Genomic DNA, 22,743 nt, shown 5'->3' on the forward strand with positions numbered 1-22,743 from the left:
GGAGTGAGGGAAGATGAAGAGAAAGGGGTATGGTGAGCCAAGGTGGAGTGAGGGAAGATGAAGAGAGTGAGGCATGGTGTGCCAAGGTGGAGTGAGGGAAGATGAAGAGAGTGAGGCATGGTGTGCCAAGGTGGAGTGAGGGAAGATGAAGAGAGTGAAGCGTGGTGAGCCAAGGTGGAGTGAGGGAAGATGAAGAGAGTGAGGCATGGTGTGCCAAGGTGGAGTGGGGGAAGATGAAGAGAAAGGGGTATGGTGGGCCAAGATGGAGTGAGGGAAGATGAAGAGAGTGAGGCGTGGTGTGCCAAGGTGGAGTGAGGGAAGATGAAGAGAGTGAGGCATGGTGTGCCAAGGTGGAGTGGGGGAAGATGAAGAGAAAGGGGTATGGTGGGCCAAGATGGAGTGAGGGAAGATGAAGAGAGTGAGGCATGGTGTGCCAAGGTGGAGTGAGGGAAGATGAAGAGAGTGAGGCATGGTGAGCCAAGGTGGAGTGAGGGAAGATGAAGAGAAAGGGGTATGGTGGGCCAAGATGGAGTGAGGGAAGATGAAGAGAGTGAAGCGTGGTGAGCCAAGGTGGAGTGAGGGAAGATGAAGAGAAAGGGGTATGGTGGGCCAAGATGGAGTGAGGGAAGATGAAGAGAGTGAAGCGTGGTGAGCCAAGGTGGAGTGAGGGAAGATGAAGAGAGTGAGGCATGGTGTGCCAAGGTGGAGTGGGGGAAGATGAAGAGAAAGGGGTATGGTGGGCCAAGATGGAGTGAGGGAAGATGAAGAGAGTGAGGCATGGTGAGCCAAGGTGGAGTGAGGGAGATGAAGAGAGTAAGAGTGAATCATGGTAAGCCAATGTGGAGTGAGGACAGATGAAGAGAGTGAAGCGTGGTGAGCCAAGGTGGAGTGAGGGAAGATGAAGAGAAAGGGGTATGGTGGGGTAAGATGGAGTGAGGGAAGATGAAGAGAGTGAAGCGTGGTGAGCCAAGGTGGAGTGAGGGAAGATGAAGAGAGTGAGGCATGGTGTGCCAAGGTGGAGTGGGGGAAGATGAAGAGAAAGGGGTATGGTGGGCCAAGATGGAGTGAGGGAAGATGAAGAGAGTGAAGCGTGGTGAGCCAAGGTGGAGTGAGGGAAGATGAAGAGAGTGAAGCGTGGTGAGCCAAGGTGGAGTGAGGGAAGATGAAGAGAGTGAAGCGTGGTGAGCCAAGGTGGAGTGAGGGAAGATGAAGAGAGTGAAGCGTGGTGAGCCAAGGTGGAGTGAGGGAAGGTGAATAGAAAGGGGTATGGTGGGCCAAGATGGAGTGAGGGAAGATGAAGAGAGTGAAGCGTGGTGAGCCAAGGTGGAGTGAGGGAAGATGAAGAGAGTGAAGCGTGGTGAGCCAAGGTGGAGTGAGGGAAGATGAAGAGAGTGAGGCATGGTGTGCCAAGGTGGAGTGGGGGAATATGAAGAGAAAGGGGTATGGTGGGCCAAGGTGGAGTGAGGGAAGGTGAAGAGAGTGAAGCGTGGTGAGCCAAGGTGGAGTGAGGGAAGATGAAGAGAGTGAGGCATGGTGTGCCAAGGTGGAGTGGGGGAATATGAAGAGAAAGGGGTATGGTGGGCCAAGGTGGAGTGAGGGAAGGTGAAGAGAGTGAAGCGTGGTGAGCCAAGGTGGAGTGAGGGAAGATGAAGAGAGTGAAGCGTGGTGAGCCAAGGTGGAGTGAGGGAAGGTGAAGAGAAAGGGGTATGGTGGGCCAAGATGGAGTGAGGGAAGATGAAGAGAGTGAAGCGTGGTGAGCCAAGGTGGAGTGAGGGAAGATGAAGAGAGTGGAGCGTGGTGAGCCAAGGTGGAGTGAGGGAAGATGAAGAGAGTGAGGCATGGTGTGCCAAGGTGGAGTGGGGGAAGATGAAGAGAGTGAGGCATGGTGTGCCAAGGTGGAGTGGGGGAAGATGAAGAGAGTGAGGCATGGTGTGCCAAGGTGGAGTGAGGGAAGGTGAAGAGAAAGGGGTATGGTGGGCCAAGATGGAGTGAGGGAAGATGAAGAGAGTGAGGCATGGTGTGCCAAGGTGGAGTGGGGGAAGATGAAGAGAGTGAGGCATGGTGTGCCAAGGTGGAGTGAGGGAAGGTGAAGAGAAAGGGGTATGGTGGGCCAAGATGGAGTGAGGGAAGATGAAGAGAGTGAAGCGTGGTGAGCCAAGGTGGAGTGAGGGAAGATGAAGAGAGTGAGGCATGGTGTGCCAAGGTGGAGTGAGGGAAGATGAAGAGAGTGAGGCATGGTGTGCCAAGGTGGAGTGAGGGAAGATGAAGAGAAAGGGGTATGGTGGGCCAAGATGGAGTGAGGGAAGATGAAGAGAGTGAGGCATGGTGAGCCAAGGTGGAGTGAGGGAAGATGAAGAGAGTGAGGCATGGTGTGCCAAGGTGGAGTGAGGGAAGATGAAGAGAGTGAGGCATGGTGTGCCAAGGTGGAGTGAGGGAAGATGAAGAGAAAGGGGTATGGTGGGCCAAGATGGAGTGAGGGAAGATGAAGAGAGTGAGGCATGGTGAGCCAAGGTGGAGTGAGGGAAGATGAAGAGAGTGAGGCATGGTGTGCCAAGGTGGAGTGGGGGAAGATGAAGAGAAAGGGGTATGGTGGGCCAAGATGGAGTGAGGGAAGATGAAGAGAGTGAAGCGTGGTGAGCCAAGGTGGAGTGGGGGAAGATGAAGAGAGTGAGGCATGGTGAGCCAAGGTGGAGTGAGGGAAGATGAAGAGAGTGAGGCATGGTGTGCCAAGGTGGAGTGAGGGAAGATGAAGAGAGTGAGGCATGGTGTGCCAAGGTGGAGTGGGGGAAGATGAAGAGAGTGAAGCGTGGTGAGCCAAGGTGGAGTGGGGGAAGATGAAGAGAAAGGGGTATGGTGGGCCAAGATGGAGTGAGGGAAGATGAAGAGAGTGAGGCATGGTGTGCCAAGGTGGAGTGAGGGAAGATGAAGAGAGTGAGGCATGGTGTGCCAAGGTGGAGTGGGGGAAGATGAAGAGAAAGGGGTATGGTGGGCCAAGATGGAGTGAGGGAAGATGAAGAGAGTGAAGCGTGGTGAGCCAAGGTGGAGTGAGGGAAGATGAAGAGAGTGAGGCATGGTGAGCCAAGGTGGAGTGAGGGAAGATGAAGAGAAAGGGGTATGGTGGGCCAAGATGGAGTGAGGGAAGATGAAGAGAGTGAGGCATGGTGAGCCAAGGTGGAGTGGGGGAAGATGAAGAGAGTGAAGCGTGGTGAGCCAAGGTGGAGTGAGGGAAGATGAAGAGAAAGGGGTATGGTGGGCCAAGATGGAGTGAGGGAAGATGAAGAGAGTGAAGCGTGGTGAGCCAAGGTGGAGTGAGGGAAGATGAAGAGAAAGGGGTATGGTGGGCCAAGATGGAGTGAGGGAAGATGAAGAGAGTGAAGCGTGGTGAGCCAAGGTGGAGTGAGGGAAGATGAAGAGAGTGAAGCGTGGTGAGCCAAGGTGGAGTGAGGGAAGATGAAGAGAGTGAGGCATGGTGTGCCAAGGTGGAGTGGGGGAAGATGAAAAAGGGGTATGGTGGGCCAAGATGGAGTGAGGGAATATGAAGAGAGTGAAGCGTGGTGAGCCAAGGTGGAGTGAGGGAAGATGAAGATAGTGAGGCATGGTGTTCCAAGTGGAGTGAGAGAAGATGAATAGAGTGAAGCATGGTGTTCCAATATGACAATAGATATATTGTATAGATACAATAGGATAATATAAATATTGTATAGCTACAATAGGAAAATAGAAATATAGTATAAAATGAATTTGATGATAATTATTAATGACAATAAAAAAGGTACATCTGACTGGCGTAAGGTGCACCAGGCAATTACAATAATAAACTAGACATTAGGTGTTTGTGAACAAACACAAAGCTGTTCCGTGTTCTTTTGCTTGGATTATGTGCTAAAATGACCAAGGAGTCTATAACTGAAAAAAAGTTCGAAAATGTTGAATAGTGTATTGAGTTATGGTGCCACTTTCGGTTGACCCGGAAGTAGAGGTCGACATGGGGTCACGATAACCTAAGGCTTATCTCCAATGCCCAAAGGAGTCTCTAACTGAAAACAGTTTGAAAATCGATATTGTCCCACTTTGGGTTGACCCGGAAGTAGAGGGCAACTTGGGGTCACGGTTTTTCAAAATAAATCTCCAGTCCCCAAGGAGTCTATAACTACAAACAGTCTAAAAATTGGCCGTGTACTTCTTGAGATATGGCCCACTTCCGGTTGACCCGAACGTAGAGGTTAACTTGAGGTCACGTTTTTTCAAAGTTTATTTTAACGCCTAAGGAGTCTAAAACTGAAAAAAAAAAAATTGAAAATTGGTTGCACAGTACTTGAGATACGGTCATGACGGTCCTTTCTCCGGTTGACCTGGAAATAGAGGTCAACTTGAAGTCACGGTTTTTCAAAATTAATCTCCAATCCCCAAGGAGTCTATAACTACAAACAGTCTAACAATTAGCCGTGTACTTCTTGAGATATGGTCCCACTTCCGGTTGACCCGGAAGTAGAGGTCAACTTGAGGTCACGGTTTTTCAAAGTTTATTTTTAACGCCTAAGGGGTCTAAAACTGAAAAAAGTTTCACAAGCAGTTGTATAGTACTTGAGATATGGTCCCACTTCTGGTTGACCCGGAAGTAGAGGTCAACTTGAGGTCACGGTTTTTTCAAATTAATCTCCAATCCCCAAGGAGTCTATACCTACAAACAGGTTAAGAATCGGCCGTGCACTTCTTGAGATATGGTGCTACAAAGATTTCCCAATTAAATATGCAAATGAGGGTCACGTGTCTAATTAAGAGTTTTAAAACATTTTACATTTAGAATTAAGCTTAAGTTCTAAGCTTCAATTTGATATATGATTTAACTTGTTTGACCTTATGGTTTAGGAGATTAGGAATAAACAAAAAAACGTGTACAAATGCTATGGGGTTTTAGGCGGAAACAAAGAATAATAATAAAAACAACTAGACATTAGGTGTTTGTGAACAAACACAAAGCTGTTCCGTGTTGTGTAGTTCTTGAGATATGGGGGTCACAAAGTTTATTTTAAATGCCTGAGGAGTCTATAAGAGTAACAAGTTTGAAAATCGGTTGTGTAGTTCTTAAGATATGGTCTCACTTCCGGTTGACCAGGAATATAGGTCAAATTGGGGACACGGTTGTTCTAATTTTATTTTTGATGCCTAAGGAGTCTAAAACTGAAAAAGATTGAAAATCGGTTGTGTAGTTCTTAAGATATGGTCCAACTTCCGGTTGACCCGGAAGTAAAGGTCAACATGGCGTCACGGCTAGCCAATGCGAATGTCCAATGTCAAAGGAGTTAATAACCAAAACAAAATTGAAAATCGGTTATGTAGTTCTTGAAATAAGGTCCCACTTCCGGTTGACCCGGAAGGAAAGGTCAACGTGGGGGTCATGGTTTTCAAAGTTAATATTTAATGCCTAAGGTGTCTATAACTGAAAAAGTTTGAAAATCGGTTGTGTAGTTATTGAGAAATGATCTTACTTCCGGTTGACCCGGAAATAAAGGTCAACATAAGGTCACAGTTTTCTAAGTTAATGTTTAATGTCCGGAAGAAGAGGTCAAAATGGGGTCACGGATTTTCCCCAACAAAATTTAATGCCTAAGGAGTCTATAACTGAAGAAAGAAATTAAATCGGTTGTGTAACTCTTGAAATATGGTCTCACTTCCGGTTGACCCGGATGTAGAGGTCAAATCGGGGTCACGGTTACCCAATGCAAATCTATCATGCCTAAGGAGTCTATTACTAAAAACAACTTTGAATTCGGCCGTTCACTTCTTGAGATATAGTGCTGCAAAGAAAAACTCATTAAAGCTTCTAATTACCATAAATTATCACGTGATGACGTCACAGTTTTAAAATTGTGTTTTTCATACTAACAAATTTCATAAGGTACACGATGGTGTGTAACTTACCCCAATCCAATGCCTTTTAAAAAAAACCTATTAGAACGTACATCGTTTTAACGAAAACCCTGAACCATCGTAGGATTCCAATGTATGCCTATTGGTTGTGTACAAATCCAATGGAGTATGTCCAGAACACGGTTAGGAAAAAAAATACATCGATGCCAACATCAGGACAGCGTGGTAGACTCCCCTCAAGTAAGTCCTCAATGCAAACAGGTCCACTCTGTATTGCAACCACCCATAGAGACAGTGTACAGCCACATGAAAGCGACTGCACGCAGTTTAGTGACTACATCCAGAAGTACTACGTTGTACCGATGACGGCAAGATTTTAATTTATTCGTTAATGATAGACGTCCCTTGATTGGTTTTAATGAACGGAAACCATTATTTTTAGAATCAGTGTATTTTTTGACACAAAATATCAAATTCAGGAAACAAACAGATAAATAATTTTGAAGTTATTAAGTTTTTGACCATTTAAATGTTGACATTTGAAGAGCCATTGTGTTTGTGCACAGACACAAAACGTGCAATACATGACGTCATGGTGACGTCGTCCGGATTTTAAGGCCATGGAATAGTTATACAGTACCCACAAAGTACAAAATTGAAAAAAAAAATGCGATCGGACGTATAGTTTGTGAGATATGGCAATCTAAAGATTGGCTAATTAAATATTCATGTCGTTATAACTTAGTTAATTAATTATTTAATTTATGCAAATTACATTTAACTACAACTTCAAAACCTTAGATTTAATATGATATATGGTCTGACTCTTTTATACTAAGCCAAGTATGATTTTTCGAATTGACAAAATGCGTGTACTAATCCAATGGCTTTTTGAGAGAAGGAAAGAATAATAATAATAATAAAAACAAATAAAAATCTTGATAAGAACAATAGCTGTTCCGACTGAAAGTTCGGAACAGCTAATAAAAATCTCGACGAAAACAAAACCTGTTCCGACGGTAGGTCGGAACAGCTAAAAATACATTTTTTAAGAGCATAATGCAGGAGCCTCTATGAGTAACACATAACATAAAATAATGGCATGAAATAATTATATAAAGCAATGTGTTACAATAAGTAGTTCCTAGCAGTTGGGAGTTCCCCTGTGATCAAAGGGGAAGTCCCTTATTAACATTAAAAATACAATCTGAACCACACAGCAATCGAAATAACCAGTGCATCAATGGGTTCAAGTACAAAAGACCATGGAGAAAAGTTCAGTTTTAGAGGGGGGGGGGACCCCCAAGCGAGGAAAATCCAAAGGGTGGGGTAAAAAAACCAATCCAAATGCAAGAGTCCGGTCTGGGAGGGATTTGAACCGGAGTCCACAAAGGTAAAAGGCTTGGACAGATATAGTACAAAAAGTAGCTGAATATCAAATTTATGAAGAAAAAAAATTATAAAATTGGACTGGCAATAGGAGCACCAGGCAATGATCACTATTAGTATTAATAAAAATGCACATTTTATACAGTGCATTTACGCAGGAGCCTCCAAATGCATATAACCTAAATAATGAAATGAAATATATAAAGCAATTTGTCACAACAGGAAAATTAATGAAAATAAAATCTGTACGACACAGCGATAGAAATAACCAGTGCATCAATTGGTTCAAGTACAAAAAACCATGAAGCAAAGTACAGTTTTAAAGTTTGGAAAATCCACAGGGTGGGGTCAGAAAAAAGAATCCAAATGCAAGATCCGGTCTGGGGCAGGAATGGAACCGGGGTTAAAAGAGGTGAAAGGCTGGGACAGAAACCACTACGCAAATCTTACTGCCAACCTGAAATGCAGTGATTAGAATGATTGAAGTTGTGTCCTGAGGATACAGATTTAAAATGAGCGGATTTGAAATTAGCTTACCTTCAGCAAAACTACTCGTTACCGATTTCTCCTTGGAGAGAAAATTCTTCAAGGTCCCACCTCTTGATACTTGACCTTTAGCACTTGACCCTTTGGCAGTTGACCCTTTGGCAGTTGACCCTCGACCTCTTGTAGTTGACCCTCGACCCCGTCTGCGACCTCTACCTCCCCCCCTGGTTGTTGAGGTGTTGGAAGATTCACTCTCGTCAGAGTCTGCCCTGCTCTGGTCGTCGTCGCTGAAACCTGCCGAGTCACCACGCTGTTGCCGCTTCTCCTTGGCTTTATCCATTACCTTAGAATAAACAAAAATTTGGTTTTAATAGTTGTTAGTTTTGCATCGCGATAAAGAGTATAAATTGTTTTTACCCTTACACCAAGTATTATATATATTATATTTATTTATTGGTTTATTTCATAAAAACATTACAAAGGAATTAACAGTATGACAACCGATATGGTTGAATTGCACTAGAACATGTACAGTATAAAAGTTTCTTTAAAAAGAGCTAAAAGGTAAAACAGTTAAAACACACAATACAATGTAGGTGATGAGCAAGAATTACAAACAATCAAACAACAATCAACCAGCACTTAACCAAAAAGATTGAGACTTTACAAAAATAGACATAATCTAAGGGACACTTTGAAGATAAAAGCCAGCATTAAAATCCATACATTCAACTTAAAAGAATTTAAAAATAACAAAAAACACATCAACAACTCAGTATTGATCACAGCAAATACAATTTTTCAATATTAATATTATACAAGTCTAAAAAAAAGTTCTTACCCCTCGAATTTCTTTCGTTTCATCAGCGTCTGACATCTTCTTCCTCTCATCCTTAAAATGCTTCAACTGAAGAAAAAAAAATTGAAAAAATAAAATAAAAAATCTTTGTCAGGTGAGATTTGTGGTAGCACTACATGTCAAATCTCTACTGAGTAGCCTTGTTTCATTTAGCCTTCGAGAAAGACTAGGGTCGAAGCGTCAGGTTAATTACTAATATTTGCATTAATGGTTAAATTATATGTTTAATATTGTTCGTTCAATTTCAATTCAAGAATACATTTATTTCCATACTCTCATAAAAGAATAACAAACCATTAATTAACTAGCTCATCACTCGTCAATCAAGGCTCAAGACACTTTCACTAAGAACCTCACCAGGACGACAAAACTGTATAATATTAGGCTCTAGCGTCCAGTTGTTCTTTTGTTTTGTTTGTCCTTTGTCCTTGTCTAAGTAAACTAAAAAATTAAAAAATCACCTCTTCCAAAATGAAAGTGTCTGTTGTCTTGCAACTCTTCAGATGGCCCTGGGTCCTCTCCAGCTCGAACTTCACAAGCTCCAAGATGGCGTCCTTCTCCTCTTTATCCACAAACTCCTGGACGGCTTGGCAGAGATCTTTCTCCGACAGAAGACTGAGTTTCTTATGCTGTGGAATAGGAGAAATGTGGAGAAATGTGGATCAACAGATCTGACAAGAACGATTGGGATTGAGCTTTCAACTTCGAACGGCATACCTGAAAAACTTAAAATGAGGAAATCAACTGGGCCCAATTTCTTGACTCTGCTAACTGCCGAATTCTGCGCTTATGATCACCATTCTCCGCTTACTGTGCAAGTGCCAAATTTCTGCACTAGCTATAGTCATGTGGAGATTGCACACGCACAAAAAACATTCCCTGTTTACCTGTGAAACAAGCATGGATTTTCTTGCTTCCGTAAGCTTACGGTAAGCAGTACCATCAAATCAGGTCCAGATATGCTTAGAAGTTGCCCTGTTTTACATACCATTCATATTTATATAATAATTACCATACTATGCCTTCATGCCTCTGAAGAAGGTCCGGTTTGGATCGAAAGCTAAGGCCATCTACCCTACTCATTATAACTACCATACTATAATATTGCTAGTTTGGGACAAAACTTTACTCTAGTAAAAGTTCCTGAAAATTTCTTTCATCTCACCAATTGAATCAGAGAAAAGGCTGCAGGAATGAAAGCCCCTTTCTCACTAGTCTTGGTTCAAGACTCTCCTGGATTTGTCACAAGAGGGCGCGCTATCACCCCCAAACGCGCTTTCAACCACGAACCGCTATCACCCGAGAACCACTATCACAGGAGAGTCTTGGCACATTCGTTAAATCTCCCCCTCAAAATCGGGGGGAAACACAATGCGCGTGCGTAGGTTTCCCGCAGAGCCCGCCCCTTCATTTTGGGGGGAGATTTAATGAATGTGCCAAGACTCTCCTGTGATAGCGGTTCTCAGGTGATAGCGGTTCGTGGTTGATAGCGCGTTGGGGGTGATAGCGCGCCCTCTTGTGACAAATCCAGGAGAGTCTTGAACCAAGACTACTTTCTCACTTGAAAGCACACAGTTCTATGCCACAATAATGGTGTTGGAATGGTGAAACAGACGGCTGCACAATCTACCAGAGAATAGGAGGGCTAGTGTATTACTCACCTCATCAGCGTCGGTGAAGTATTGTTTCACAAGATCCTCTACTCTTCCTGCATCCAGAGCGTCTGGCCTCAGATAATTGTCCATGTCCTCCTCATTGGGTTTTCTTTCTGTGAAAAAAAAAAGAAAATGTTTGTTATTACTCCATTGTGGTTCATCTGTTTCTTTTGTATTTGGTTGAGTGTTTTGAATGGATGTGTATTTTTTCCCCTTTAATTTTCTTCGTCCTATTTAAAAATGTTTTTTTTTTGTAGTTTATGTGTGCTTGGATCTAGTGTTTTTTAACTGAATGTCCAATGTATTACTGTGTAAATTTTTAATCTTTTATCTTAAAGGAACATTACAGAACTGGTATGAAACAAAAATCGTGAAGATCACAGATTTACATAAAACTTACCGTACACGGTCTAATGTTGATGATAATAGAAAACATCCCTTGAAATATTTCTGTCTGAAATATCATATTAATTTGATGAGAAATAAATAATCTAATTTCGCAATTGGAGTTTATCGATCAGTGAGCGTTTTATTCATTTTTGTTTTGCCATCGATGCAATGCAAAATTTGTAATCGTTTTTTTCACTATTCTCTCGTGACCCAGATGGCCAATCGATCTCAAACTTCTACAGGTTTGTCAGTTTATGTATATATGGTGGATTACATAAATTGCTTACACTGCCAGCAACGTTTTTGCTAGCAAAACCAATTCTGTAATGTTCCTTTAAGTGCACTTCTATAGATTGTTATTAGCTGGGATCCATGGGAGGTCAGTGAGTTTTTCTTACTGAATGGATTTCCCAGGATAAACAATAAACAAATATCCCAAAGCATTATCCCAAAGAATAGTCAGTTTACTAGTGCAGTCTCCAGTCCAACACTAATCAACTATTCAACTACCAAACAGTTGGACTCTGATTAATGGTGGTACTCCTGAACCCAAAGCGAAATCAGTTTACTGATGTAGTCCTCAACCCTACACTCAAACTTATCTATCATTGCGGTACCCGCTGACAAAACATAGGATTCGAACTGCCTCTAGCTACAGGGCAATCTCATCGGTAGTCTAGTTGGCAAGACACTGCTCTAGAATTCCAAGGGTCATGGGTTCGAATCCCACCCAAGTAATATGCCTGTGATATTTTTTCACAGGACTCGGGAAAGTACACAGTGCAAACACAAATCGGTGTATGAGTAAAAACCAAAATGAATATTCTTTATCCCCAATGCAAATTTAACATCTTTTATATATCATTGCGGTACCCGCTGCCAAAACATAGGATTCAAACTGCCTCTAGCTACCGGGCACTGCTCTAGAACTGCAAGGGTGGTTGGTTCGAATCCTACACGAGTAATTAATATGCCTGTGGTATTTTTTCACAGGACTTGGGAAAGTACCGAGTATACAGTGCTTAATACACATCGGTGTATGGGTAAAAACCAAAATTAATAAACACTCAAACTGTTGGACTATGGTGGTATGCCTGATCCTACATTAAGCATAATCATATTTGCTCTGGATTTTCAGCGATATCTCAAAAACGTGACCACCTTTTGAAACAACAGAATGGTTCAAAAAAACAAATGTATACTTTGCCTGTAACTCACCCCTCTTTCCTGCTTGTAATTTCCGTTTGTGGAACAGCACAATGTCCTTTGTGTTGGCTAACCTGTTGACAAACTTCTGGCCGAATCGGTTGATGTTGAAGGTTTCAAAGCCACCACTGTAATCCACCTGAAGATAAGAAAGAAATAACCACTGTAACGTACTGCCAATGGGTTCTCAATTGCTTTGCAGCCAAACGCAGACAGAAAACAAACAAAATAACTCAAATTCCTTTTAAAGCCATCCGGACACTTTTTGAACAGAACAGCAATTAAAAGTTTACAGATTTATAAATAACTTACAGGGTTTACAGAAGGTAGTGGTGAAAGACTTCCCTTGAAATATTATTCCATGAAATGCTTTACTTTTTGAGAAAACATTAAAACAATTATCAATTCTCGATATCAAGAATACTGGATTTATTTCAAACACATGTCATGACACGGCGAAACGTGCAGACACAAGGGTGGGTTTTCCCGTTATTTTCTCCCAACTCCGATGACCGATGGAGCCTAATATTTCACAGGTTTGTTATTTTATATATAAGTTGTGATACACCAAGTGTGGGCCTTTGGACAATACTGTTTACCAATGTTGTGCGATTGCTTTAAATTCCTTTCAATATAAAACACACTGATTTACTGATTCTCCAAAGATGGTCTTCAATGCTCACTCACTGAACTCAACAACTGATTTTTCTATACAGTCGGCTCCCATCATAAAAAGCATCGTTGTAAAGGGGTTCTGCTTATTAAGAGTTCATTCTGAAGTCCAAAATCTCTTGCAGCAAGCTTGCCGTCCTGCCGGTTGGCGCAAGCTTGCCGCAAGCTTGCCGTCCTGCCGGTTGGCGCAAGCTTGCCGCAAGCTTGCTGCAAGCTTGCCCTAATTTAAATATTTGGAATCCTGCAAGCTCCCTGCAAGCTTGCGGTCATGCTCTTTGGCAAGCTTGCAGCAAGCTTGCAGCAATCTTTCGTAAATTTCTGTAAGGGAAGGGGTTCTGGTTATTAAGAGTTCATTCTGAAGTCCAAAACCTCATTTCTGCTTTGTGTTTCTTTGTTTTGCTGTCCTCTTATAACAACATTCTGACATTCCTGTAACAAAGAGGGATTTTAGTCAATCCCAGAAACTTTGTTATAAGAGAGTTGACTGTAACACAACTAAACCACGCAAAGAACAACGCAATTATTGCATCTCTCCAAGCCAGCATCCTCTCGCTGGAACAAAGAAAAAAAATAGCGGTTCGTCAAACTTGATGGAAAATAATTCCAAGTGTACGAGGTTGCTCAATTTGGATAAGATACCCAATGCTTACCCTTAATCTGATGAGGGGTAGTTTGGGTTGTTTGGGGTGTCCCGACATTTCATCCTCAGCCTGCGAAATCAACGCCTCGACCTAAAACAGTCAACAAATAATAATAATAATAATAAATAATTTATTCATTTATATTGCGCCCATTCCATAAAATGTACACAAGCGCATAACAAAATAATTATAAAAATATTAAAAATTTTACAACAGGAAAATAAACAGCAATCCAAACAAATGAAAATACAAGAACCTTACAGAACAATCCGTAGAGTAAAAATTGCAAAACATTAAGACAGTAAACCCAAATAAATTAGTAAAGGAACAATGTATGCACAGGAAGGAACAATATATGCAATCCATTTCAGAGAAAAATCATTTAATAAAATCAAATAAAGAAACATTGTAACTATGGTTAACAGTAGGGTATGACCTGAGCCCAATAGACCTTTATCATGCCGCCTTCATCTTGGTCATGTTCCTCGTACCGAATAACACTAATGCATGCTAATAATCATCTTGCAATTAGGAACCAGACTAGTTTGTTCTTCAAGCCTCGGTTTCGTAACAATGCTATCAATGGGAGAAATTCAAGCTGGCTGCACCCTGATAGAGGTCTATTTCGTAGAGCTGCTTAGCACAAACATTTGCTTAGCATGAAACTTTTGCCTAGATAAAAACAGGATTGCCAACCAAATTTCCACGTGATTGTCAGGATAAGCAAACAAAAGCTGAAAACAAGTAAAACGCAATTTGCAACAAATAGAAATTTGGTTGGTAACCCTGTTTTTATCAAGGAAGAAATTTCATGCTAAGCAAATTGTTGTGCTTAGCAGCTGTATGAAATTGGAGCCTGGTCCTTCGTGGCAGACCTCAGAAATTCTTTACTTGGGGGGCGTTCGACTAGCTTCCTGGGTCGACCCCGATCTGGGGTCCCCCGTTCGAATAGCTTTGATGTCATTCTAAGGGCTCACCCGGGTCAGCCCCTAGTGCCCTGCTTCTGGAGTGGGTCACTTGGGGCTGACCCCAGGTGCATGACGTCACCAAGAGGGGGCGAGTGATTGTTTGATTAGCTCTAGTCAGGAGCTCAACCGAATGAGCACCACTGGGTGACACGTGGAAGCTAATCTGGATTCTAGGATCAGATTCTGGGTCTTTACCTTTTCGGCACAGAATGCCTCCACATGTTCTGTTGCCGAAGCGTGGTTAGGGTTCATGTCTGTATCCATTAGGGTTATGTCTCTCATGTAGAACGGACGAACCGTCTCAAGACGTATCTTGGTACACTTCATCGCTTTGGCTCGGATTTGCAAAAGACAGACATGTCTGTAAGAAAGACAACAAGTTCATATTTATTAAATGTTAAATTTAATCGGGGATAAATAATATTAATAAGGTTTTTACCCATACACCGATGTGTGTTAGCACTGTATACTCAGTACTTTCGAACTGCCTCTAGCTACCGGGCAATCTCGGTAGTCGAGTTGGTAAGACACTGCTCTAGCATTGCAAAGGTCTTGGGTTTAAATCCTGCCTCTAGCTACTGGGCAATCTTGGTGGTCTAGTTGGTAAGACACTGCTCTAGCATTGCAAAGGTCTTGGGTTTGAACACCAAAGCTTGAGTCTGGTACTCTTAATGCTGCGGCACGACACGCCAATTCCTGGTGCAAAATGTTCTTATTCATGTTGTTAGTTAAACCAAAAGACCATGCGAACACTCAAACTATACACTATTGAACCGTCAGGGGGTGCTCTCTGGATTTTGGAAGCCAAGATGTAGTCAGTGTGGTGGGTGAAGCTTTCCCGACATCGCCCGTAAATCTTTGATTTTAGGAAGGTTTAGCTGCACGTTATGTGAGCAAAAACATGAACGTGAGAAAATTTTGTAAGAAAAATCTTATAAATGTTTTAAGCATGGACGTGAAGTTACTATTTTTCACGTCAGGTACGTACGTGCAGACGCCGTACGTGAGCATGCAAAAAGCCCAAAGTGGTGACGTCAACTAGAAACGACACAATTTTCTGATGTTCACGTTCACGTTTTTTGCTCGCCCAATCTTAAGCTAAACTTCCCTAGTGATGTGCGCAGGACGTAGCCAAGAACACAACAACATCTTGCACCAAAAATATGACACGCCACAAATTGAACTTCAGTTTGAAATGAACCCTAGAAGTCAGTGCCCTGTATAAAAACATGTGTACAAATTCTATTTACTTCTGAACTGCTTCTCCTTGAGAGAGTGATGTTGCGATGCTGCTCCCAGGCTGAGTGACAAAAAAATGTTGCCGATCGTTCCAGATGGGTTCCACCTTACACTCGTGCTCATGACCCCACAAGACTAGATCAAGGAAATCTGGAAGGAACTGCTCTGGAATGTAGTTTGTCTCTCCGTGCTTTGTCCTGAAACAAAGAAAATTCATTAGACAAACTCATCCCACAAGATTTCCATAACACGGTATTATGATGATGTTAGTAGGAAACATCTCTTGAAATATTTCTGTCTGGAATGTCATATTTGATGAGAAATAAAGAGAGCTAATTTCCTGTTTACAGTTTATCGCTCAGTGAGTGTTTTACTTATTTATTATTAATCGATGTCATGCGAAATGTGTAATCGTTTTTTCACTATTTTCTTGTGACCCAGATGGCCGATCGATCTCAAACTTCTACAGGTTTGTCAGTTTATGTATATGCCGGATTACATTAAGTGCTTAAACTGCTAGGAACTGTTTTGTCAGCAAAACCAATTCTGTAACTGCAAGATGTTAGGGTATTAAGAGGTACTAGATAGCAATAGACTCACATCAGGGCCAAATTTCAAAAAGCTTGTAAGCACATAAACTTGCTAAGCATGGAAAAGCATTGCTTAACAGAAACAGATTACCAGCAAAAATGGGTTTACATTGTTGCAACTGGTGACCCACTCACCCAGAATCTTGCTAAGCAGTTTTTTCTATGCTTAACAGCGTTATAAAATTTTGGCCTAGGCCTTGCGCTTCAAAGCTGCCCATCAGAGAAACTGTGCGCTTTTACTTGCTCCCAGAAAGTTTTAGCAGCCCTGGGGTTGATTTCACAAAGAGTTAGAACTAGTCCTAGAACTAGTCCTAAGAGATATTAAAAACGTATGGCTAGCGAGATAAGACTAGTCTTAACTCTTTATGAAATCCGCCCAAGATTTTAAATGTGTATTGGCAAGGGGTAAGGGGTACAGGAAGGGTTAGGGGAAGGGATGTGCCCAGGGGGCAGTACCTGTTCTGGTGAAGGGTCAAGAGACTAAACCATGGGGTACTCTCATCTTTGGGCTGGAAGAACCTGATCTTTCTATTGACAAAGATACGATGCATTCTCTCATCTCGGACTGAGCCTAAAATAAAGACAGGAAATGTATTCAAGTAGGTCAATTAATCAATAAATCCAATATCTAGGTTTCAAAACCCTTCTTTATTTAATAGCCTGGTTGTTATTTATGTTTATTGTACCCACAGTACTGAGTGACCTACAATCGAAGAAATAGCTTGAGCGTTCCCTTCTTTCATCATTGTCTTCCCATGTCATCCCACTGTGGAAAAATACCATCCCACTGTGGAATAAAAGCCTCTGCCGAACTGTGCCAAGTATTTCTGTTTTGTGTTTGACTAACTCTTTGCCAGGCTGTTGATGCCACGTGGCCGAGTATCTCGTCCCTCCACGAGATCTGCCGCATTTTTTCTTATCTTTGGAAAGAGGTTCCCTTCTGTTGGAATTTTTGCTTGATCTTTCTTCTTTTGTGCTCTTCTCCATTTTATCCCTTTTGCTGTTGCTAATGCATTGCTGACTGGAGGTTGGGTCTTTTAGTCGTCACTTTACTTACCTATTCCATAAAGAGCCAGCCTCGTCGTTCCCTTCTTTATCAATAATGGAATCACATCGATTTTCTCCAGTGAGTTGCACTTGCCGAAGTAGTTGACCAACCCGGACACGCTCAGTATGTCTAGGGCACACAGGTTACCCAGCTAAAGTACAAAGGGAAACTTTTTAGGGACGTAAAAGGGGCAAGCTGTATAAATTAAAAAAAAAAAAAAAGATTTGTTCCGCATTTACATGAAATATTTTAGAGAAAAAAAAAGAATCTTAGAGTTGTCATCAATGATTTAGATGGACTTACTCCTGCTGGGTCATCATGATTACCGTGAATAGAGAAAACAGGTGTTTCAACATTGATGTTTGGATCTTCGTAGTTCACAACAGGAAACCTGGGGGAGGAGGAGCAAACATCATAAGAGATTAACGGAAGTAAATTTTTCCATTTGAAAAACAAATATCACAAGCTGGAAATTGTGCATATTGTTTTTGGTGATCCCTGGCTACATGGAAGTAACAGGTTTTAAGGCTTGCACCCCCAAACAAAGACATTGACATAAAAGGGAGCTCAGTTGGTAGAGTACCGGCTTGTAATTCTTGAGGTTGGTGGTCAAAATCCCATTACAATTATTTTTGTTTGTTCAACCCCAAACCCTGAAATAATTTCGCTAGCAAGCTTTTGAATCTAGACATTACAGAGTTTTTTGCTTGGGTTCATGCCCAAACGATGATCCTACCTTTAAGGGTTGTCCTGACAATTTATATTGATTACACGTCCAACAGCGCAATTACCGACAAAGCAGGATGAATAGGAAATGAGAACAAATGCTCTGGGAGGAAAACCGACGCAATCAGGCAAGGCTCAGGTCCGAGGTGGGATTCGAACCAGGCTCCACAGAGGTGAAAAGGCAGGGAAAGACACCAGTGAGCCAAACTGATTCCAACATTTTATAAAAATAACTTACGGACTGGCTGCAAAATTCAGACTCTGATCGCTCAGGAACTGTATTCCAACCGGACGATCTCCCATACAGTATTTACGAATCAACGCCATGCAGCCATGCAGGGACTTCCTGGATGGTTTATTCTCATGGAAGAGGTCACCACCAAGTAAGATCATGTCGACCTGCAAAGGTCAACGGTCAAATCAGAGGCGATGAGAAACCTTTAAAAATATATTTTGTTACTGTCTGCTGTTGTAGTAGTTTAACAATCTGGTCTGCAATGTCAATAATGCAAGAACAAGGTACTTTCATGGCAATATTTTGAAGTGGGAATACAACCAATGACTACAAAGTAATAAACAGAGGGCAAGTTTCTCAGGTCTGTTCAACAACTTTCTGCGCAGCAAAAATGAGCAGGATGACCGTTACAGGAGAACCTTATTCTGGTTAAAACAATTATGCTGTACTTAGCAATTTTTCTAATTGAACTATCTCAGAGGCAACATAGGGCTAGATAGCCGAGTGATTATTATTATTTGGTTTGCGGTAACACCATGTGCGTATCTACTTGCCAGGTAGAGTTTGTTCTTTGAGAACTGTCTTGCCTTGTTCTACTACAGCGGAGTAGATGTTCGGGGGTTTGGGAGACTTCTCAGTTCTGAAAAGAACTGTCCTGCTTTTTTAACTATTACCCGGGCGGATGGTATAGAAAATAGGCGGAGACTACTAATTTAGCTTATAGGATCATGATTAACTGTACTATCGCGGAGTCAGTTCTTGAATATTGGTCTCAACGTTTCGACCAGCTTGCTCTAGTCATCGAAAAATCCTATATATCCATAATTATTCGACCAATACAAACAAACCAAAGTTACAAGAGCACACGAATGAGCGTTAACGGAAAAACAGTATTACAAAAAGCAAGTAATAATAATTTTTTTATCAAACCCCAAATCATTAAGATTTTTACTCAGGCTGTACCTTTTGTTTCTGGGCGTGTTGAAGGATCTCTTCAAAAGTGTTGAGGGAATCGCTGTGTCTGACTCCATCCTTTTCAGCATATCCGATATGACAATCCGTTGCTATGACAATGGTAAACAGTAATGATAAATTAATGGGGCTGAAACAGGGTTATCTCATTCACAGACTGTAAGGATGTAGGTTTAGGTAACAACCACTGGGAGCCTATTTGGTCGAGCAGAATGCGCTACCTTCCCAACTTTTTATGATGCATGGTTAAGTCGCTTGCTCAAGGGCACAAGTGTCATGACCACAGCCCAATTTCAAAGAGCTGCTAAGCACGAAAACTTGCTTAGCATGAAATTTCTTACTTGATAAAAAAGGATGACCAACCAAATTTCCAGTTGTTGCATATTGCTAGTTACTGGTATTCAGCAGTTGTTTGCTTATCCTGAAAAACACTTAAAAATTTGGTTGGTAATCTTGTTTTTATCAAGGCAAAATGTTTTGTGCTTACACTAAGCAAATTTTTGTGCTTAGCAGCTCTATGCAATTGGGCCCAGGTATTGAACCCGCACTCTGCTGCTGACAACAATAGAGCTTGGGTTAAACAGCTCAGCCATGACACATCACTATATTTTCCTACGTACGCCTAATAATTTTAGTTCTTACCTATGAGAATTTTGATTGTGTTTTCCTTATCTTCATCGTCATTTCTGAAAAAAAAAGGTGAAAATGATTTTTAACTAAACCTTCAGATTTATACCCTATAACCCTCATCGCTATTGAGATGGGGGTTTGTCTTGATGTTTCTTGCAGTGGCTGCTGAATGCTTAGCAACACCCTTTTAACCCTAATTTTCATTTTGCAAAGGGCACTTCCATTGGAAAATCTAATCAAAAGTCTACATTTTTTTTTAAGTTTTTTTTTTTACAGGGGAACAACGCCAAGGAAGAGCAGCTGAGAAGGAGCAACAGAGAGGTCATGGCCTTTGTGTTAGGGACGAATTCAAAATTAAACAAGCGGTAGTTCGGGGGCTTTTTCAGAATCCCCCGAGGTAATACAGGGTATTTACAGCCTTGCATACGAACAATAGAGTCATGAATATCCGTCTGCACATGCTGGGTCAACTTGGTCGTGGTTGGGTGACCACGGATACAAAGAGCAATTTAACAAAAGGCAAGATTTGTGCTTGGGATTACGTCAGCAAGGGATTATCGGATTAGTGACAGCTGCCTGGCTGCTCCAATAAATGTTCTTCTGATCCATTCAGGTACTCAATGGTTCTAAAGAAACCAATGGACTGCAAACTCCACTGGTCTATTGTTGAACAGTATCAATTACGGATTAACCGAGCCTCTGCCAAACCACGGGGCGGCCGGCGGCGATATCAATGAAGTAAACTTGGCTCTCCGTGGCCCCAAGAGCGATGTTCATTGACCTGTAGATAATGAGCTCATTATGGTCCGACTTCCTTTTGCCTTGTAAAACCCCGGGGGGAAATGAAGATTTACCCCGAGTTACCGATTGTTTAATTTTGAATTCGCCCCTTATTCCAGCCAGGCAAGACAATAAACTATACCATAAGTGTCACTAGATATTTTGTCTTTTACATCATCCTCAAGAAAACGCTACGAATGTGAAAATAGCAGACCTTCAAGATCAATAAATCAATAGGCCTATTTGTTTGGAATGTGTTGTCACCTTGAAAACATACCTTGGTGGTGAATCATTTCCTTGGTCTGAAAATGAGTACGACATCTTTGAGTTTCTGTTGTCTCACGGATCTTTATACAATAAAATGGTCTAAGCTTCAGTTGACATTTGACATTCAATACCTTGCAGTGTCCTGTCTGTCTATCTATAAAACAAATTGGTGCACGAATGAAACATTGGTGAGGAGGCTGACCGTCTGAAAAAAAACTGTTTAAACATTAAAATAAAAAATAAAAAATAAACTTGTCACAAGCATGACAACAAACAAGGGACACTGACTCGTGAAATAGATGTTAAAAAAAGAAGTGGAGACAAAAGAGTACATACAGCGCCCCAATTGAACACATGGCTTCTGACAGTGACACCAGACTGAGACACGACAACGAAAACACTTAGTCCTTACCATGCTTACTATACTTGACAAGGCAATCAACACAAGCATGACAAGTAGTTTAATAATAATGTAGCATAATAATTAATATATTATTTATTACTTAGCAAGAGTGCCAAGACAGCTTGAACTTGTAATTAAATTTAACAAAACGATTAAAAACTGTCAAAACATATCAACTTACCTATCGTTACTGAGCATTTCACTGGCACCAACAGCTCCCGCTTGTCACATGAAAACACTAGTTTTAATGGTCATGACACCGACCTGTTTCTGGTGTAATTCCCCCATTCCCGCAACGTGCGAGTGCAATCGTGAATGGCGCGCCGGAGCACGCCCTCTGTTGTCGGAAGAATCCACAGCAAAAAGTAGACTTGTACTATGTCGCTTGCTTTGTACAAATTAAAGATCTATATTCGGGTCCTTTTTGATCGTTTTGACCCCGAAAGTTAATATGAATGTTGTAACTTTCTGGAGGTTTATTTAGCAGATGGCATTGCACGAAATAAATTCACCAAAATGATGAAGTGGTAGTTTACTCAAAAACCGAAACTAAATTGCCGAAATCTGTCACCAAAACCACGTCCGTAAGCCATGGACAAACAATGCTCTTTGTATTAATTTTGTTTTTTTTACTCATACACCGATGTGTGTTAGCACTGTATACTCAGTACTTTCCCGAGTCACGTGAAAAAACATTACAGGCATGTTACTCGGGTGGGATTCGAACCCACCACTCTTGCAATTCTAGAGCAGATACCAACTAGACTACTGAGGTTTTATTTCACAGGACTCGGGAAAGTATATTATACTGAGTATACAGTGCTAACACACATCGGTGTATGGGTAAAAACCAAAACTAATACTCTTTATCCCCGATGCAAGTTTAACATCTCTTATAATGTTTATTGTATTTTTTATGCGCAATTTATTTTTGGTAAGGCGATTTTTTTGTTGTCTTTTTCGGTTTGAACAGCTTTGTCAAAAATTATGTTAGGAGAAAAATGATATTGCAGCGAAATGAGTGACCTGCAACTCTATGAGGTGCAATACGAAGTAGGCTAAAACTCAACACAACTCAGACAATAGAAATCACACACTATTGTTCCTCCTTTGACCGGCTCTTCTGTTGCTATGCCAACAGCTCGTGTGTAGAAAGGTTATTAGGCTACCATTCTCTTTTCGTTGTCTTGTTTGTGTTTATTTGTATTGTCTTGTCATTGGTGCACTATGATTTTTTTCTTCCGATAGGCCTTTTGTATTTGTGTGTCTTTTTTGTTCACCAGTTAGGCCTACCCCTTTGTCTAAGTGTGCATTTTGTATAATTATCATTATCTAGACCTTCTACATGTTATGTGTAACTTTTTAACAATACTATTTGCAATTGACTTTTTTTCTTGGTTTGTTTTGAGCACAGTCCTTTTAGACCGTTTTGCGGCAATACTGCGCTTTAATAAGAGTTTCTTTTTTAATTTTATCTGCAATTGACTTGTGTTTTTTTCTTTGGTTAGTTCACAGTGCTTTGGGGCCGTTTTTGCGGCAATAGAGCGCTGTAAGACGTTTCTATAAAATTGTTTTTACTTTAATGATTAAACAACATGTATGAGCAAGGTTTGTTTACATAACACGTATAGGCCCACTTTTCAGAATCAGGGGTGGATTTCACAAAGAGTTAAGACTAGTCTTATCTCGAGTTAGGATAAGTTACTCGTCCTAACT

At 41.5% G+C, this 22,743-nt stretch overlaps 1 protein-coding gene across 2 annotated transcripts in view; it reads right to left on the minus strand.

The window, feature by feature from the left end:
* LOC139951376 (double-strand break repair protein MRE11-like) overlaps positions 1-21,321 on the minus strand; it is a 39,389-nt gene extending 18,068 nt beyond the window's left edge. For both annotated transcript variants that reach the window (XM_071950251.1, XM_071950250.1), the window contains exons 1-16: positions 21,209-21,321; positions 20,635-20,778; positions 19,590-19,633; positions 18,939-19,039; positions 17,979-18,139; positions 17,318-17,405; positions 17,024-17,165; positions 16,423-16,537; positions 15,388-15,573; positions 14,333-14,498; positions 13,179-13,259; positions 11,869-11,995; positions 10,267-10,373; positions 9,067-9,234; positions 8,588-8,653; positions 7,798-8,089 (exon numbers count right to left, since the gene is read on the minus strand). In XM_071950251.1, the coding sequence (XP_071806352.1) occupies positions 7,798-8,089; positions 8,588-8,653; positions 9,067-9,234; positions 10,267-10,373; positions 11,869-11,995; positions 13,179-13,259; positions 14,333-14,498; positions 15,388-15,573; positions 16,423-16,537; positions 17,024-17,165; positions 17,318-17,405; positions 17,979-18,139; positions 18,939-19,039; positions 19,590-19,633; positions 20,635-20,678 (1,888 nt within the window). In that variant the 5' untranslated portion in view covers positions 20,679-20,778; positions 21,209-21,321. The remainder of the gene's footprint in view (positions 1-7,797; positions 8,090-8,587; positions 8,654-9,066; positions 9,235-10,266; positions 10,374-11,868; positions 11,996-13,178; positions 13,260-14,332; positions 14,499-15,387; positions 15,574-16,422; positions 16,538-17,023; positions 17,166-17,317; positions 17,406-17,978; positions 18,140-18,938; positions 19,040-19,589; positions 19,634-20,634; positions 20,779-21,208) is intronic.
* Positions 21,322-22,743: the final 1,422 nt, after the last annotated feature.

The sequence above is a fragment of the Asterias amurensis genome, chromosome 19 (assembly GCF_032118995.1).
Source record: "Asterias amurensis chromosome 19, ASM3211899v1".
NCBI lineage: Eukaryota > Metazoa > Echinodermata > Asteroidea > Forcipulatida > Asteriidae > Asterias > Asterias amurensis.